This window comes from Heterodontus francisci, unplaced genomic scaffold (assembly GCF_036365525.1).
Source record: "Heterodontus francisci isolate sHetFra1 unplaced genomic scaffold, sHetFra1.hap1 HAP1_SCAFFOLD_310, whole genome shotgun sequence".
Classification (NCBI taxonomy): Eukaryota; Metazoa; Chordata; class Chondrichthyes; order Heterodontiformes; family Heterodontidae; genus Heterodontus; species Heterodontus francisci.
The window spans coordinates 1,109,263-1,126,257 of NW_027142032.1; the positions used below are offsets into that span (position 1 = coordinate 1,109,263).

General features: G+C 44.0%; 1 protein-coding gene across 1 annotated transcript; it reads left to right on the forward strand.

Moving 5' to 3' along the window:
- Nucleotides 1–1,836: 1,836 nt before the first annotated feature.
- On the forward strand, nt 1,837–8,625 carry LOC137366327 (probable G-protein coupled receptor 139). The gene is made up of 2 exons (XM_068028224.1): nt 1,837–1,932; nt 7,729–8,625. Exons 1-2 carry the CDS (start codon nt 1,837–1,839, stop codon nt 8,623–8,625), a joined length of 993 nt encoding a protein of 330 aa, XP_067884325.1.
- Nucleotides 8,626–16,995: the final 8,370 nt, after the last annotated feature.

Sequence of the window (16,995 nt, forward strand, 5' to 3'; positions counted from 1 at the left end):
TCTCTCTCTCTCTCTCTCTCTCTCTCTCTCTCTCTCTCTCTCTCTCTCTCTCTATCTATCTCTCTCTCTCCCCCTCTCTCTCAATCTCTCTCTCAAACTCTCTCTCCCCCTCAATCTCTCTCGCTCTCCCTCAATATCTTTCTCACCCACAATCACACTCTCTCCCTAAATCTCTCTCCCTCAATTTCTCTCCCTCAATCTCTCTCCTTCGGTCTCTCTGTGTCTCTCTCTCTGTCTCTCTCTGTGTTTCTCTGTCTCTCTGTGTGTTTCTCTCTGTGTGTCTCTATCTGTGTTTCTCTGCATGTCTCTCTCTGTCGCTGTCTGTGTTTATCTCTCTGCGTTTCTCTCTCTCTGTGGCTCTCTCTGTTACTTTCTGTCTCTGCTTCCCTTTGTGTTCCTTTCTCTCTGTGTTCCTCTCTCTTTCTGTCTCTCTCTTTGTTCCACGCTCTCTCTCTCTCTCTCCCTCACTTTGTGTTTCTCTCTCTCGCTCTCTGCTTCTCTCTGAGAGATTGTATGCCTTTCTTTCTCACTGGCTTTCTCTGTCCATTTCTCTCTCTTAATCTCTCTCAATCTTTCTCCATCTCTCTCTCTCTCTCTCTCCCTCTCTCTCTCTCTCTCCCTCTCTCTCTCTTCCTTTCTCCCTCTGTATTTGTCTCGCTCCCTCTATATCTGTCTTTCTCCGTCCATATAGATGTCTCTCACACTTTCTTCCTGTCTCCCTCCCACTGTCTGTTTCTCCCCTTGTCTGTCTACCTCGACCTCTCTCTCTCTCTCTCCCTCTGCCTCTGTCCCACTCTGTCCCTGAACAGCAAAGCTTTGAGACATTGCTTGGTTAATTTTAAACCTGTACCTCGTGCACTTGTTTGGAATGTCACTGCAGATTGAAAATATCAAGCATTGACCAACACTTAGCCCGACAACACTCACACGAAGCCCCCAGTGCCGGACTGGGCAGATAGTGGGGATTGTTACTGGGGTTCTGTCAAGGTCAAGTTCTCATTTTATTATCTCTTCTGTCTTTCACCGTCTTTCACTTCGTCCAGTTCTCCATTTCCCCATTTGTTTTCATTTCTCTCTCTCCTCTATCCTTGATTGCCCTCCACTTTATGCAGAGAGAGGGTGTTCCCTCCATTTTATACGGTGAGAGGGAGCTCCCTCCACTTTATCCATAGAGATTAAGCTCCCTCCACTTTATACGTAGAGGTGGAGCTCCCTCTACTTTATCCAGCTGTCATGTTGAGATCTGAAACCTTATCCCCAGGCCATTAGGCTGGTCCTCTGTATTACTTGACCAATGCTATCATCACCATGCGACTCCCTTCCCAATTGAAGTGGACTGTGTCTGTCCCCTGACGTCATCCACAGTGGTTTCTAGGCTGTAACCCTGAACATGGTCCAGAATCAGAGACTCAAAGATTTCACTTTAACTGGGAAAGGGCAAGAACAGAGTGAAATAGGCTCGGTTTTCTCCCTGGTTTCAGTGTGAACAAGTTCGATACAATAATATGGAAAATGTAAATGACGCCAATCATAATTGTAGCATCCGTCCAGTCTGAGTACACATTTCAGGTTTATTCCCAAGAGAGGTCTTACGTAGAAAAAGCCATTGGCATTGAACTGATTGTGTTTTATCCACCACATTCTTTACATCAGAGTCAAACCTGCTGATTCAATGTGTTTGTTCAGCTGAGTGCACTAATAACAATGATCAGGGGTATAAGCATGTCAGGAGAGACTTATCCCCTCTATAAATCAGGACCCACTCGAAGGATCAGCTCTGAATGACTGCTGGAGCTGTGGATTCCAGGCTAACGGAAGTCTCTGCTTCTCACAGAAATGGGACATCCAGTAATCGGTCAGATAGCAAGGATTTATTATCCTGTACTTGCAGCAATTGGAGTTCCTGGTAAGCCTGTAGCACAGCTGTTCATGGTGTAAATTAATGTTAACTGTGCTGCTGAACTCGGTATTATTTCTCACTGTGAATGTTACACAGCTACCTGTTCTTTTCCAGCAATTTACTGATGGAATCTCCTCATTGTCTACTTTTTCAGTCTTGCATTAGGTCTTTGATGGTTTTGGTTTCAGCACGGTTTTGTGACGGGTAGGTCGTGCCTCACAAACCTTATTGAGTTTTTCGAGAATGTGACCAAACAGGTGGATGAGGGTAAAGCAGTGGATGTGGTGTATATGGATTTCAGTAAGGCGTTTGATAAGGTTCCCCATGGTAGGCTATTGCAGAAAATACGAAAGTATGGGGTTGAAGGTGATTTAGAGCTTTGGATCAGAAATTGGCTAGCTGAAAGAAGACAGAGGGTGGTGGTTGATGGAAAATGTTCATCCTGGAGTTTAGTTACTAGTGGTGTACCGCAAGGATCTGTTTTGGGGCCACTGCTGTTTGTCATTTTTATAAATGACATGGAAGAGGGTGCAGAAGGGTGGGTTAGTAAATTTGCGGATGACACTAAGGTCGGTGGAGTTGTGGATAGTGCCGAAGGATGTTGTAGGGTACAGAGGGACATAGATAGGCTGCAGAGCTGGGCTGAGAGATGGCAAATGGAGTGTAATGCGGAAAAGTGCGAGGTGGTTCACTTTGGAAGGAGTAATAGGAATGCAGAGTACTGGGCTAATGGGAAGATTCTTGGTAGTGTAGATGAACAGAGAGATCTTGGTGTCCAGGTGCATAAATCCCTGAAGGTTGCTACCCAGGTTAATAGGGCTGTTAAGAAGGCATATGGTGTGTTAGCTTTTATTAGTAGGGGGATCGAGTTTCGGAGCCACGATGTCATGCTGCAGCTGTACAAAACTCTGGTGAGACTGCACCTGGCTTATTGCGTGCAGTTCTGGTCACCGCATTAAGGGAAGGATGTGGAAGCTTTGGAAAGGGTGCAGAGGAGATTTACTAGGATGTTGCCTGGTATGGAGGGAAGGTCTTACGAGGAAAGGCTGAGGGACTTGAGGTTGTTTTCGTTGGAGAGAAGGAGGAGGAGAGGTGACTTAATAGAGACATATAAGATAATCAGAGGGTTAGATAGGGTGGATAGTGCGAGTCGTTTTCCTCGGATGGTGATGGCAAACACGAGGGGACATAGCTTTAAGTTGAGGGGTGATAGATATAGGACAGATGTCAGAGGTAGTTTCTTTACTCAGAGAGTAGTAGGGGCGTGGAACGCCCTGCCTGCAAAAATAGTAGACTCGCCAACTTTAAGGGCATTTAAGTGGTCAATGGATAGACATATGGATGAAAATGGAATAGTGTAGGTCAGATGGTTTCACAGGTCGGCGCAACATCAAGGGCCAAAGGGCCTGTACTGCGCTGTAATGTTCTAAATCTAAAAACCGTGGCATTGTTACGGGGTTACTCAAATCAGGCGCTTCAGGTTAGATCAACAATCAGGAAATCAGGAGCTTTTAATAGTTTAATGATGTGCATTTAACCGGTCTTGGAATATTTTTATGAATTTTATTTTCAGTGATTGATAATGATACATCTCACAGTCTCAGTGTTACAAGGGGACAGTATAATGTCCTCCCTCCCCAATCACATGGCTCAGTTTAACTGGGATTTCAATGTCTTTATTGTTGATCACTGGTTCAAATATTATTTCATTCAGTGTATGTTTGACACTGCTACAGAGTACTGCTACTGATCTGAGTTTGCTGCTGACACTTTCACTTCTCCTTATCTGCTTCACTGTGGCGTCTTCACTGTCACTGGACTACATTGTAAACTAGAAAGCGTTGATGCGATGTTTTATTGGTTTACACTCTATCAGTTGGAATCAAGAGTCTTTCCATTTATCTGTAGATTATCAGATGCAGCGCTGATGTTGATGTTTTATTAATTAAACATTCTAACGGTATACTTTATAATTCAAGGAGAAGGAACTTCTATGATTGTGAGGGTTGTTTGGAAGAATCTTTGGAACATGTTTATTCCATGCATTGTAGATGAAGGGAAGAGTGTAGGTGAACAGGTGGTCACTTGTGTGTTCTTGAGATACATTAAATTATTCACAGAGGTTTCACCGTTGAACAACCTGACTCTGAGAATAGTATCATTGATCCTGGGGCTGGTGAACAGAACACAGGCGCAGAATGTGAAAAAAAATCAGTTGCAAAAAGTAGCATTAAGTAACAGATTGCAGGATGTGAGCCCTCCAGAGAGATAGAGAAGGAGAAAAGAAACAGGAAGAAAGAAACTGAGAGAAAGAGATAAGCAGAAGTCAAGAGAAAGAGAAAAAAGCAGCAGTGTGAATAATTCACTGTCATAAAGTGCTGGAATATCCAGAACAATTAGTGAGAGAAACCAGGAGTTGAAGTTGCCTTTTGCCAGATTATGTTCATTTTCCTGTTGGACTTGATCCTCTGTGTTGATTTCAGTCAGGTCCTCATCTTTCTTTTTGGAGGAAATTCCTGTTCGTTACTTAGTGACTGAATAAACAGAATAGAATCAGTTCTTCACTGATGGTAATTATGTAAATTCATTATTTAAATAATGCAGTTTAAAATCTCTGTGACTGTTGAATTCAATGAACAGCGAGGCTGATATCAGAAATATATTTAAAGTTATATTTAATTGCATGTACAAAATTAAATATATTGACTATATTGTATAAACAATCAGCTCTTCTCCAACACCAATAACCACAGAGATTATTCTTTTGCAAAGATGTAAAGGTAACAGGGTTGGAGTGGTGGGTGATTTTAACTTCCCCTATATTGACTGGGACTCACTTAGTGCTGGGGGCTTGGATGGGGCAGAATTTGTAAGGAGCATCCAGGAGGGTTACTTGGTTTCTTGGAACAATAAGTAGATAGTCCAACTAGGTATGGGGCTGTACTGGACCTGGTATTGGGGAATGAACCCGGTCAGGTGTTCGATGTTTCAGTAGGGGGAGCATTTCGTGAACAGTGACCAGAATTCCATAAGTTTTAAGGTAATTGCGGCTAAGGATAAGAGTAGTCCTCGGGTGAAGGTGTTAAATTGGGGGAAGGCTAATTATAACAATATTCGGCAGGAACTGAAGAATTTAGATTGGAGGCGGCTGTTTGATGGTAAATCAACATCTGACATGAGGGAGTCTTTCAAACGTCAGTTGATTAGAATCCAGGGCCAGCATGTTCCTGTGAGGAAGAAGGATAAGTTTGGCAAGTTTCGGGAACCTTGGATAACGCGGGATATTGTGAGCTTGGTCCAAAAGAAAAAGGAAGCATTCGTAAGGTCTGGAAGGCTAGGAAGAGACGAAACCCTTGAGGAATATAAAGACAGTAGGAAGGAACTTAAGAAAGGAGTCAGGAGGGCTAAATGGGGTCATGAAAAGTCGTTGGCAAACTGGATTCAGGAAAATCCCAAGGCTTTTGATACGTATATAAAGAGCAAAAGGGTAACGAGGGAAAGGGTTGGCCCACTCAAGGACAGAGAAGGGAATCTATGTGCGGAGCCAGATGAAATGGGCGAGGTACTAAATGAGTACTTTGCATCAGTATTCACCAAAGAGAAGAACTTGGTGGATGATCAGGCTAGGGAAGGGTGTGCAGATCGTCTCAGTCATCTCATTATCAAAAAGGAGGAGGTGTTGGGTGTCTTACAAAGCATTAAGGTAGATAACTCCGCACGGCCTGATGGGATCTACCCCAGAATACTAAGACAGGCAAGGAAATAATTTGCTGGGACCTTGACAGAAATCTTTGCATCCTCATTGGCTATAGGTGAGGTCCCAGAGGACTGAAGATCAGCCAATGTTGTTCCTTTGTTTACGAAGGGTGGCAAGCATAATCCAGGAAATTATAGGCCTGTGAGCCTTACGTCAGTGGTAGGGAAATTATTAGAGAGGATTCTTCGGGACAGGATTAACTCCCATTTGGAAACAAACGAACTTATTAACGAGAGGCAGCATGGTTTTGTGAAGGGGGGGTCGTGTCTCATTAATTTGATTGAGTTTTTTGAGGAAGTGACGAAGATGATTGATGAGGGAAGGGCAGTGGATGTTATCTATATGTATCTATATGACTTCAGTAAGGCCTTTGACAAGGTCCCTAATGGCAGACTGGTACAAAAGGTGAAGTCATACGGGATCAGAGGTGAGCTGGCAAGATGGATACAGAACTGGTTCTGTCATAGAAGACAGAGGGTAGCAGTGGAAGGCTGTTTTTCTGAATGGAGCGATGTGACTAGTGGTGTTCCACAGGGATTAGTGCTAAGACCTTTGCTGTTTGCAGTATATATAAATGATTAGGAGTAAAATGTAGCTGGCCTGATTAGTAATTTTGCGGAGGACACAATGGTTGGTGGAGTTGCGGATAGTGATGAGGATTGTCAAAGGATACAGCAGGATATAGATTGCTTGGAGACTTGGGCAGAGAAATGGCAGATGGAGTTTAATCCGGACAAATATGAGGTAATGCATTTCGGAAGGTCTAATACACGTGGGAGGTATACAGTAAATGGCAGAACCCTCAGGAGTATTGACCGGCAGAGAGATCTGGGCGTACAGGTCCACAGGTCACTGAAAGTGGCAACGCAGGTGGATAAGGTAGACAAGAAGGCATACGGCATGCATGCCTCCATCTGTCGGGGCATAGAGTATAAATATTGGCGAGTCATGCTGCAGCTGCACAGAACTTTAGTTATGCCACATTTAGAATATTGCGTGCAATTCTGGTCGCCACACTGCCAGAAGGACTTAGCGTTGTTGGAAATGGTACAGAAGAGGTTTCCCAGGATGTTGCCTGGTCTGGAGGGCATTAGCTATGAGGAGAGGTTGGATAAACTCGGATTGTTTTCACTGGAACGACGGAGGTGAAGGGGCGACATGATAGAGGTTTACAAAGTTATGAGCGGCATGGCCAGAGTGGATCGTCAGGCATCAAGATCGGCACAGGTTTGGAGGGCCCAATGGCCTGTTCCTGTGCTGTACTGTTCTTTGTTCTTTGAATGCATTAATTGAGTTGTATTACTGGGATCTACCGATGAGATTTCCTCCAACACTCTTCAGCTGTCTCTCCCTGTGAGTCTTAGCCTCTCCTCTCACTGTATTGAATCCTCAGTCTCCTCATCCATTGCTTCAGTTTACCTACTGTCCCAAACCATCTACTCCAGTGTACCTTCCTGCTCCAACATGCCTTTTCCCTTCTCTACCTCCCAAACTCACTCACTGGCTCCACTGGCAGCTGCCTCATCCAACCTGATAGGAATACAGGATCACAGGAGTAGGAGGAGGCCATTCAGCCCTTCGAGCCTGCTCCACCATTTTAGATCACGGCTGATACTCAAACTCAACGCTGCAGTTTTCAGCCTTTTCCCATTTGGTAACATTGCTGTCGGTTCCCTGAACCCAGAGCAACAAACTAGCTGTACATCCCGCTCTCCCCAAACCTTCCCAACCAACAGTCTGGAGACAATTTCACAGTAAGCCCTTTAGATTCCACATCTACAAGACCCCTTCTCATTTCTTCACTTGCACTGCATCCTCACTCAGTACTTCCAGTAATTCCTGTGCTGACTTTATTCACTTTCTGTATCAATTTCACATTTCATTATTAATAATTGTGTTTTCAAACATTTCACTGTGACAAAGCACTGCCCAGGTCAATGAATCAGTTTTCACTGCTCGGTGCAGCAACAAAGCTGGAAATTTCAGCCCAGATCCTGTCAAACCGCTGCTTTGTCTCCAGTTCTGATCAGTAATTTCTCTGCTTCCATTGCTTTCTCTTCCAGTTAACTTGGTGGCGATTGTGATCCTGTCCCGAGGAAAGTGTGGTCTCTCCAAATGTATCACTCTGTACCTGGTGGGAATGGCAGTGTCTGATCTCCTGGTCGTTATAACTAATGCCATATTGAACTGGATTGCTTTATTTTATTTCCCACATTCATTCCTGAGAATTGCTCCTGTGTGTTCTCTCATTATCGTTCTGCTTTCTGCAACCACAGTTATTTCTGTCTGGCTCACAGTCACTTTCACCTTTGATCGATTTGTGGCCATTTGTTGTGAGAAGCTGAAAACAAAATACTGCAGCGAGAAAACGGCGGCTGTGGATGTCGGAACAGTGTGTGTCCTGGGCTGTTTAGAGTCTGTCCCCTGGTACTTTACACTGGAACAACGTTATATTATTGATCATGTTCCCATGGGACGTGTTTATAAACTGAGCTACTATACATCCCCCATATGGGGAGTATTTGAATTGTTTGACCTCAGTTTAACCCCTTGTATCCCGGTCTTTCTGGTTTTGCTGCTCAATGTTCTGACTGTCAGACGGATTGTATTCTCCAGTAAAATCCGCAGGGGATTCCGGCGCCACAGCAATGGAGAGAATCACAAGGACCCAGAGATGGAGAATCGCAGAAAATCAATTATTTTACTTTTCACTATATCCGGCAGTTTTATACTGTTATGGGCGACCCGGGTTTTGTATAACATTTATGCGCGAATCGCCGATATTCAGTATTATTCTTCCTACACTGATCCATTCTTTATCACAGATCAAACATCAAAGATGATGCAGCTTCTCAGTTCCTGCACCAACACATTTATTTACACTGTGACCCAGACAAAATTCAGACAGGAGCTGAAGAAGGCAGTGAAATACCCTCTAAATATAATTGTTAAATTAGTGAAGTCATAGAAAGAGCTGAAGGGTTTCAAACACTGAAATGGTGAGAGGGGACACTAACGGCAATGAGAAAGGAACACTGGCAGATGGGGATGGTGGGAGGGGAACAGTAACTGCAGTGAGAAAGGGACACCAGCAGATGGAGATGGTGAGAGGTGCAGTAAATGCAGTGAGAAAGGGACACCAGCAGATGGAGATCCTGAGCCATAGTGGAAGGGAGATTCTCTGTTGCTGAGAGTTTGGAAGTTTCCACGATTGGATGAATTTTCTTTATTGTAAACTTGAACTGCTGAATAAAGTAATTTCAATGCAACTTTTGTTAAATGGCTATGATTCTACTATGTGAACACTTGTAATATGAAACTCGTTCCTGTTTGGAAAATTATTTTGAGTGAGTAAAAGTAATGCATAAATAAAACAACAGCATCAAATAAAACTCAAACAATCATTTATAAATATAAACTGTCTAAATGAGTTGCATTGGGTTCTTCATCACTAACGTTATGCCATCTCTCTCTCACTTCTCTTTCTATGCTGGTATGTTCTCTACCATAACTAAGAGTAACAGAAGTTTTGATCCAATTGTCTTTTGAAAGTTAAAATTGAATCTGCTTTCTGAAACCTGTCAGACAGTGAATTCCAGACCATAACAACTCCCTGCCTATTTGTTTCTCCCCTCTACTAGTGTAAACAGTCTCTTCTCATGTCTCCAAATTGAGAGAACGATTTTGAATACAATTACTTTCTCCAGGACAGCAGCTGCAGAGGAGCTGGTACCTCCTGAATTTGGAGAAGTGATGAACAAAAATCCCTCTGAATCCCCCAGGAGAGCAGAGGAACGAAACAGTCAGTAAGTAAAGGGAAACAAGTGACACTTTACTGCAGCAGCAAAAACTCTTTGTAAGAATGTGGAGGTCGTTATCTCTGAACTTTATATAAACAGCAGGTGAAAAATGGAATATCTTTCACACAATTTGTGCTAAATGGACATATTCCCGATTTGTAAACCCTTGTAATATTAACGTGGTAAAGATTAAGCAAGTTTTTTTTTGTTTCCAATGATTGCAGGGTAATACATAAATACAGCAGCATTAAATCAAGTACAAACAATCATTGAGAAATACAACTGTTAATATGGGTCAGAATTGTTGTGTGAAATGTCACCAGTTGTAAAAGTTCTCTTGGCGGCATCATTAACCCGACTCTAGTTTCAGGCTTTGTCACACAGTGGAATTGAAAAGCAGAATAAAAACTGCCTGTTTATACTGCATTCAAACAGGCCTCTTCAGCAAAAACTCTTTGCCAGAATTTCAAGGTAACTGCATTGAGACATTGTCAGTCTTTTTCTGAACTTTCTGTAAACTGGAGGTGAAAAGTGACAGATATTTAATAAAATTTAGATTCAATGGCCATTATCCAAACCAACTACTCCTTGTTATAAAATGACAGCAGCTTTTCTGCACTGTTAATGAGGCTTTGGGGGAGGGAAAGAGTGAGAAAGAGAGGTAGGTTTCTTTCGGGAATGGTCCTTTTGGGATATGGCTGGAATATCCCTCCCTCCTCCATTCCCTGTTTACACAGAGACTCACCTTGGACTGTCCCATACCTGGGGCAGATAGTGTGTCCAGATAGAGGAAGCTTGGTGCTGGTTGGATGAGCTGGACTTTGGATGGACTGGCTGTTTGAGTGACAGGTTCTGGGATATATTAGGACAGCATCAGCCACCATTCTTTCTTTCCATGCGGCTGGTATGTGAAGGTGAGCTTCAGTGTCTCAGTCTCTGTCTCTGTGCCCAGTTGAATTGAAGCTGATTACAGTGTGTGTGTGAGAGAGTCCCGTCTGAATCCCCCCTCTCTCTGTATCACTCTAACAGTTTAACCCAATTCAGACCCCAATGCCCCTGTCCAGGATATTTCCCCATGGGCGAGTTGATAGAGGGATGTTGTTAGAGTCCAACGATGGAGCGCAGACCATGTGGGATGGTGAGTATCACATCTTTATTGTCTCTCTCTGCCATTCTCCCTTATTCTGATCATCTATCTCACTCTCAATCTCTCTCTCACACTCTCTCTCCCCCTCAATCTCTCTCTCTCTCCCTCAATCTCTTTCTCACCCACAATCACACTCTCTCCCTAAATCTCTCTCCCTCAATTTCTCTCCCTCAATCTTTCTCCTTTGGTCTCTCTGTGTCTCTCTCTCTCTGTCTCTCTCTGTGTTTCTCTCCGTCTCTTTCTGTGTTTCTCTCTGTGTGTCTCTATCTGTGTTTCCCCGCATTTCTCTCTCTGTCGTTCTCTGTGTTTATCTCTCTGCGTTTCTCTCTCTCTGTGGCTCTCTCTGTTACTTTCTCTCTCTGCTTCCCTTTGTGTTCCTTTCTCTCTGTATTCCCCTCTCTTTCTGTCTCTCTCTATGTTCCACTCTCTCTCTCTCTCTCTCTCTCTCCCCCACTCACTTTGTGTTACTCTCTTTCTCTCTCTCTCTGCTTCTCTCTGAGAGATTGTGTGCCTTTCTTTCTCATTGGCTTTCTCTGTCCATTTCTCCCTCTTAATCTCTCTCAATCTTTCTCCATCTCTCTTTCTCGCACTCTCTCTCTCACTGTCTCTCTCTCTCTGTTTCTCTGTGTTTCTTTGGTGCCTGCAATTTATTTGTGTTTCCGTTCTTTCCCTCCGCTTTTATACCTCCACTTTGTTTTCTGTCTTTCCTCTTTATTTCTCTTTTTTCTGTCTTTACTGTTTCTTGCAGTGTTTTCTCCAATTTCTCTGACATTTTCGTTTTCTTTGGCTCTATCCAACTTTCTCTCCCTCACTAAATTTGTCTCTTTCTCTGCGTTCTCTTTCTTTCCCTCACTAACTTTGTCCCTTTCTCTCTTTCTCTGCGTTCTCTTTCTTTGTTTGCCTCTTTCTGACTTTCTCTTTCTTTATTTGTCTCGTTCTGACTTTATCTATCTTTCTTTTTCTCTTTCTCTGCTTTCTCTCTATTTATTTGCCTCTTTCTGACTTTCACTTTGTTACTCTCTATTTTTCCCTTTCTATGCTTTTATCTCTTTCTTTGCCTCTTTCTCTCATTCTCTCACCCCATTCTCTTTGTCTGCTGTGTCTCGCTCATTCTTTGCCCCCGCCCCTTTTCCCCGGGCAAATATTTCCCTCACCCCCCTGCAAATATTTCAGGAAAATATTACCACCATAAAATATCCGACCCCAACCCCCCGCACCCCGCCACGCAAAGACCCCTCCAGAAAATTCCACATGCCACAAAATTCCCACCCTGCAGAATATTGCCCCCGTGCAAAATTCCCCTGGAAAAATCCCCCCACCACAAAATTCCCCTGCCGCAAAATGTCCCCTCCCGCCTAATAACCCCATCGTAAAAAAATTCCCCTCCGCCGCAAAACATCCCCCGCTGCAAAGTTTCCCCGCCTTGCAAAATTTCCCCCAACATAATTACACCCCCCGAAAAATACCCCTAATACCTGTGAACAGACCCCCATCGAATACTCATCCTGTAAACAGACTCCCATCTAATACCCTCCCGTGAACAGACCACCATCGAATAACCCTCCTGTGAACAGATACCCATCTAATCCCACTCTTATGAACAGACCCCCGTCGAATACCGCTCCTGCGAAATGACCCCCATCTAATACTCCTCCTATGAACAGACTCCCATCTAATTCCCCTCCTGTGAACATACTCCCTTCCAATACCTCTCCCACGAACAGAACCCATTCGTATACTCCTCCTGTTTACAGACACCCCATCTAATACCCCTCCTGTGAACAGAACTCCCATCTAATTGCCCTCCTGTGAACTGATCCCCATCTAAATACCCCTTCTGTGAACAGACCCGCATCTAATACCCTTCCTGTGATCAGACTCCCATCGAAAAAACCTCCTGTGAACAGACTCCCATCGATAAACGTCCTGCAAACAGACCCCCATTTATTACCTCTCCTGTGAACAGACCGCTATCTAATACGCCTCCTGTGAACATACCCCCATCTAATACCCCTACTATGAATAGACCTCCATCTAATACCACTCCGGTAAAGAAGCCACCATCTAATGCCCCTCCTATGAACAGATCCCCAACTAATACGCCTCCTGTGATCAGAACCCAATCTAATATCCTTCTTGTGAACAGACCTCCATCTAATAGCCCTCCTTTGAACAGACCCCCATTTAATACCGCTCCTGTGAACAAGCCCCCATCTAATACCTCTCCTGTGAACAGATCCCCATCTAATAGCCCTCCTGTGAACATACCCCCATCTAATACCCCTCCTATGAACAGACGCCCATGTAATCAGCCCCCTACCCTCGCCTGAACTGTCCCACATCTAAAACCCGCATTAACAGACTGGAGAATCCTTTCCCCTCCGATTTTAAGCCTGGAGAATCCTTCCCCCTCCCATCTCAAACCTGGAGAATCCTCCCTCTCCCAATTTAAAACAGGAGACTCCTCCCTGCTTCCTATTTTAAAGCTGGAGAACCATCGCCCCCCTACCATTTTAAATCTGGATAATCCTCCCTCCTCTCATTTTAAACCTGAAGAATCACCCCTCCCATTTTAAACCTAGATAATCCTCCCCCTCCCATTTTAAACCTGGAGAGTCCTCCCTGCTCCCATATTAAAATTTAAGAATCCTCCCCCTCTCATTTTTAACATAACTAATTCCATCTGTGAATATCACCCTTTAAATCTCCCGCACCCCCACTGTAAGCACTCCCCACTTTTTCAATACCCTCCCTTTCCTGTAGAAGCTCCCCATCCTACTAATTCCCACTATCTATCACCTGTGAAGGGCACCCTAGTGTGTAACTCCCTTTCCAGTCAACATCCTCCCCCCACCACCCCGCACCCCCCACCCCGCCCTTGTGTAATTCCAACCTCCATCGCTCTGCTTGGTGTGGCTCCATCTCCCGAAAATCTTTTATTCACTTTAATTCCAGTCCGGAAAAGCCACTGGAATTCTCTCAAATGGCACCCAGACCCCGGCACCTTTACCTCATGTCCGGCCAATGGTACGGTTGGGCATAGAGCAAGGACCTACAAAGGCTCACTGGCATTCTGAGCCTTTAATGTACAGCAAGATATCAGCAACAGACACATCTCTCCCTGCAGAAAGGCTTTCCACCTGCTCTCCTCCTCGGCTTCAGGGAATCAAACAGAGGGAGACACACAGACGCACATGCACACTGACTCGCACAAGGACGGGAGGAGGCCATTCAGCCTTTTGAGTCTGTCCCACCAATGTTAGATCCTGGCAGAACTGTGCCTTCCCCCATTGAGCCACAAGAAGACAGGCAGAGACAGGCGGGCAGAAGTTACACAGACAGGCAAAGACACACTGGGCTGGACATTGACTTAGTTGGTGCGAATCGTGCAAAGCGGAGTGGAGGGAACTGGAGGTGTACAGAGAGAGAATGCAGCACGATGCAGATATTGAGAAAGATCCCAAACAAAGAGAGATGGAAAGACAGAAATATGTGTAAGGGCAGAGGTGCAAAGTAAGGTGTCTTTTCCGAATAAAGAGGGGTATCCTGGCGTTGGGGGTGGGGGAAATGCAGAGAAAAATCTTGCAGGAAAGGAGAAGCAGAGATGGAAAGATTCAGGGATTTTGATGTGAGTGAGAGAAGAAATGGACTGAGAGAGACAGATAAAGATGCAGAGAGTCGCAGAAAGAGAATGAAAAGGGAAACTTGTGAAACTCTAGAGAGAGGCAGAGATATAAAGGATGTTGAGAGGTACAGAGATAGGGATTTAAAGATGTGAAGAAACCGAGCTAGGAACAAGGATGAAGGTGCAGGGAACAAGTTGCAACCAGAGATGGAGAGAGGGAAATCTACAGGATTACATTGACTGTTCTGGAACTTCCCAAACTAGTTGATTCACAGCCCTCTCCCTTGTGGTTAAAAATTCACAGACCCCGGAAAACACAACATTAAAATACTGCGGATGCTGGAAATCGGAAATAAAAACCGTGCTGGAAGAGCATGTCCAGCACTTTGTTTTTCTATCAGTTCTGAAAACACACAGTCTTCCTTTCTGTATATACAAATGAATTTGGCAATGACACATAGATATTTATTATTATGTTCCTCTCTGCTTAAAGCTCTTGTCTGAGAATTCCACGTGCCAAAACAAATTCTCCCTCAGCAGCATCACAGCTGCAGCTTCCGAAAAGATTCTCCTTTGGAATAAGAGAAATAAAATTGATTCAAACAAAGCAAAGCATTATTGAACATCAATAAAATACATCAAGAGCCCAGGGCTCTTTATCTCACACACTGACATAAAACAATCTCTCAGTGACTCCCCACATTACAAACACATCCCCCGATACAGAGCCAGAGAATGGGAAGTGATTGGAATGTGAGACAGGGTTTTAGGAGCAGAGTACCTGCCCATTGACCTGTTCATCCAGGTAACAGAGCCATCTCTGAGCAGAGACATGACAAGGAGCTGCTTCCTGATGACCTGCAAACCTTTCACTCCGAACCCCATTGTGGACAACATTGCTGCAATTTACAGACAGACATTTGCAGCAATAAGCTCTCTTCTGTTCTCAGATACAGTGAAATTCTCCCTTTAAACTGAGATGAATGTGTCAACACTTAATCACTGCCCCAGCATTTAATTTAACTAAAAATCAAGACACCCTCAAGGGTGCGAGACGTGATTGAGCAGGTGGGGAGTTTCACTGTAGGGGTTGGGAGCTGGCAGTGACTAAATATTGTAGACACTGCAGAGCCTGTCTGTCTCCCTCTGTGTTTACCCTGTCATTTCCAGCGCTCTCTCTCTATCTATCTATCTATCTATCTATCTATCTATCTATCTATCTATCTATCTATCTATCAATTTCTCTATCTATCTCTTTCTCTGTGTCTCTCTACCTGTATTTCTGCCTCATTGTAAAAACACACAAACACTGGTTTCCCCCGTCCCCTCTCCCGTAGAAAGGATAGAGAGAGGAATCACATATCGATCTCTGAAAATCGGTCTTCAAATCGATCCCCACAGCCGCTTCATTGCACTGTCAAATTCAGCCCACAGCCTCAAACTCCAGTATTTGTCAGGATTTATACCGTCTTCAAGCTCAGGACTCTAATTCAAGGCCTTCAGGCGAGTTTTACACACAATGAATGCATTTCTAAAATGTAGTCAGTTACAATGCAACGAATTCTGCTGGCACGATGTGCACAGCAAGATCCCATCAATGGTGACGCTTCAAAATTCAGTTTACCATGGTTTTGAGTGTGGATTTCTTTCTCTCTATCTATCCCCCTGTCTTTCTCCATATTTCTCTGCCTTCCCTACCTCACCCACACTCGGTCTCTCTCTCTCTCTATGCGTTTAAACTGCCACTTTCAGCTGTTTCTCACTCTCCCTCTTTTTTCTCCCTCTCTGTTTCTGCATCAGTGTTGTAATGTGGGAATTGATGCAGGGATTGTATGCACAACAGGGTCCCACAGTGTGATAATAGCCCGTAACAATCCTCAGAAAATGCTAAACACCATCTTTAAACTTATAACAAGCCTGCATACAGTTACACGTATAGCTCTTGTAATTATTGGCCCTCGGGAAAAGTTGACACTAAATGAAGTAAATTTAAAAGTGGTCGTCTCGGTTATAATGCAGGAAACATGCAGGCAATTTGTGCACAGCAAGATCCCACGGGCAGCAATATGATAATGTGCAGAAAATCTTTTCTTAGTGATATATGTTTCGACAACCCAGAGAGAAGAACATTCCTACAGTTTGAAAATCTCAAACACCCACTCCCTGACTTTCTCCGACTCCCTTCCCCACCCCATCCACATCTGTTTCTTTTTCTCTAGATCTGGGATTTAATCTGAATTGAAATGTCCTCTCAAGTGTTTCTGTCACCGTTTAAAATAACCACACGTCACATTGTGCCTCCTATTGATTAATGGTTAAAATAGAGAAAGTGCACGGGTGAAAAAGCAGAGGAAGAGGGAGAGAAAACACAGAGAAATCCACACTCAGACCCTCAGAGAGCTGAATTTTAAAGTGTCCTAATTGTTGTCATGTAGTAAATGCTGCAGGGCAATTGATGCACCGCAAGATCCCACAAGTAGCAATGTGATCATAGCCAGATTTCTCCTCAGTCCCCAGCAAGGGCTAAACTTCCTCTTTAAACTTGGAACAAGCTGCTGATACTGTCTCACCATATCAAATAACGACAAACCGCATTGCTGTGTGTGATATGTTTATTTATTTATTTATTAAAGGGTTAAATGGAGAAGGAGAGTGTGAAACCGAAACAGAGAAGAGATAGCATGGTGGGGTGATAGAGACACAGCGAAAGAATGTGGAGACAGAGAGAGACTTAACCTCAGAACGACAGTAAAACGAATTAAAATG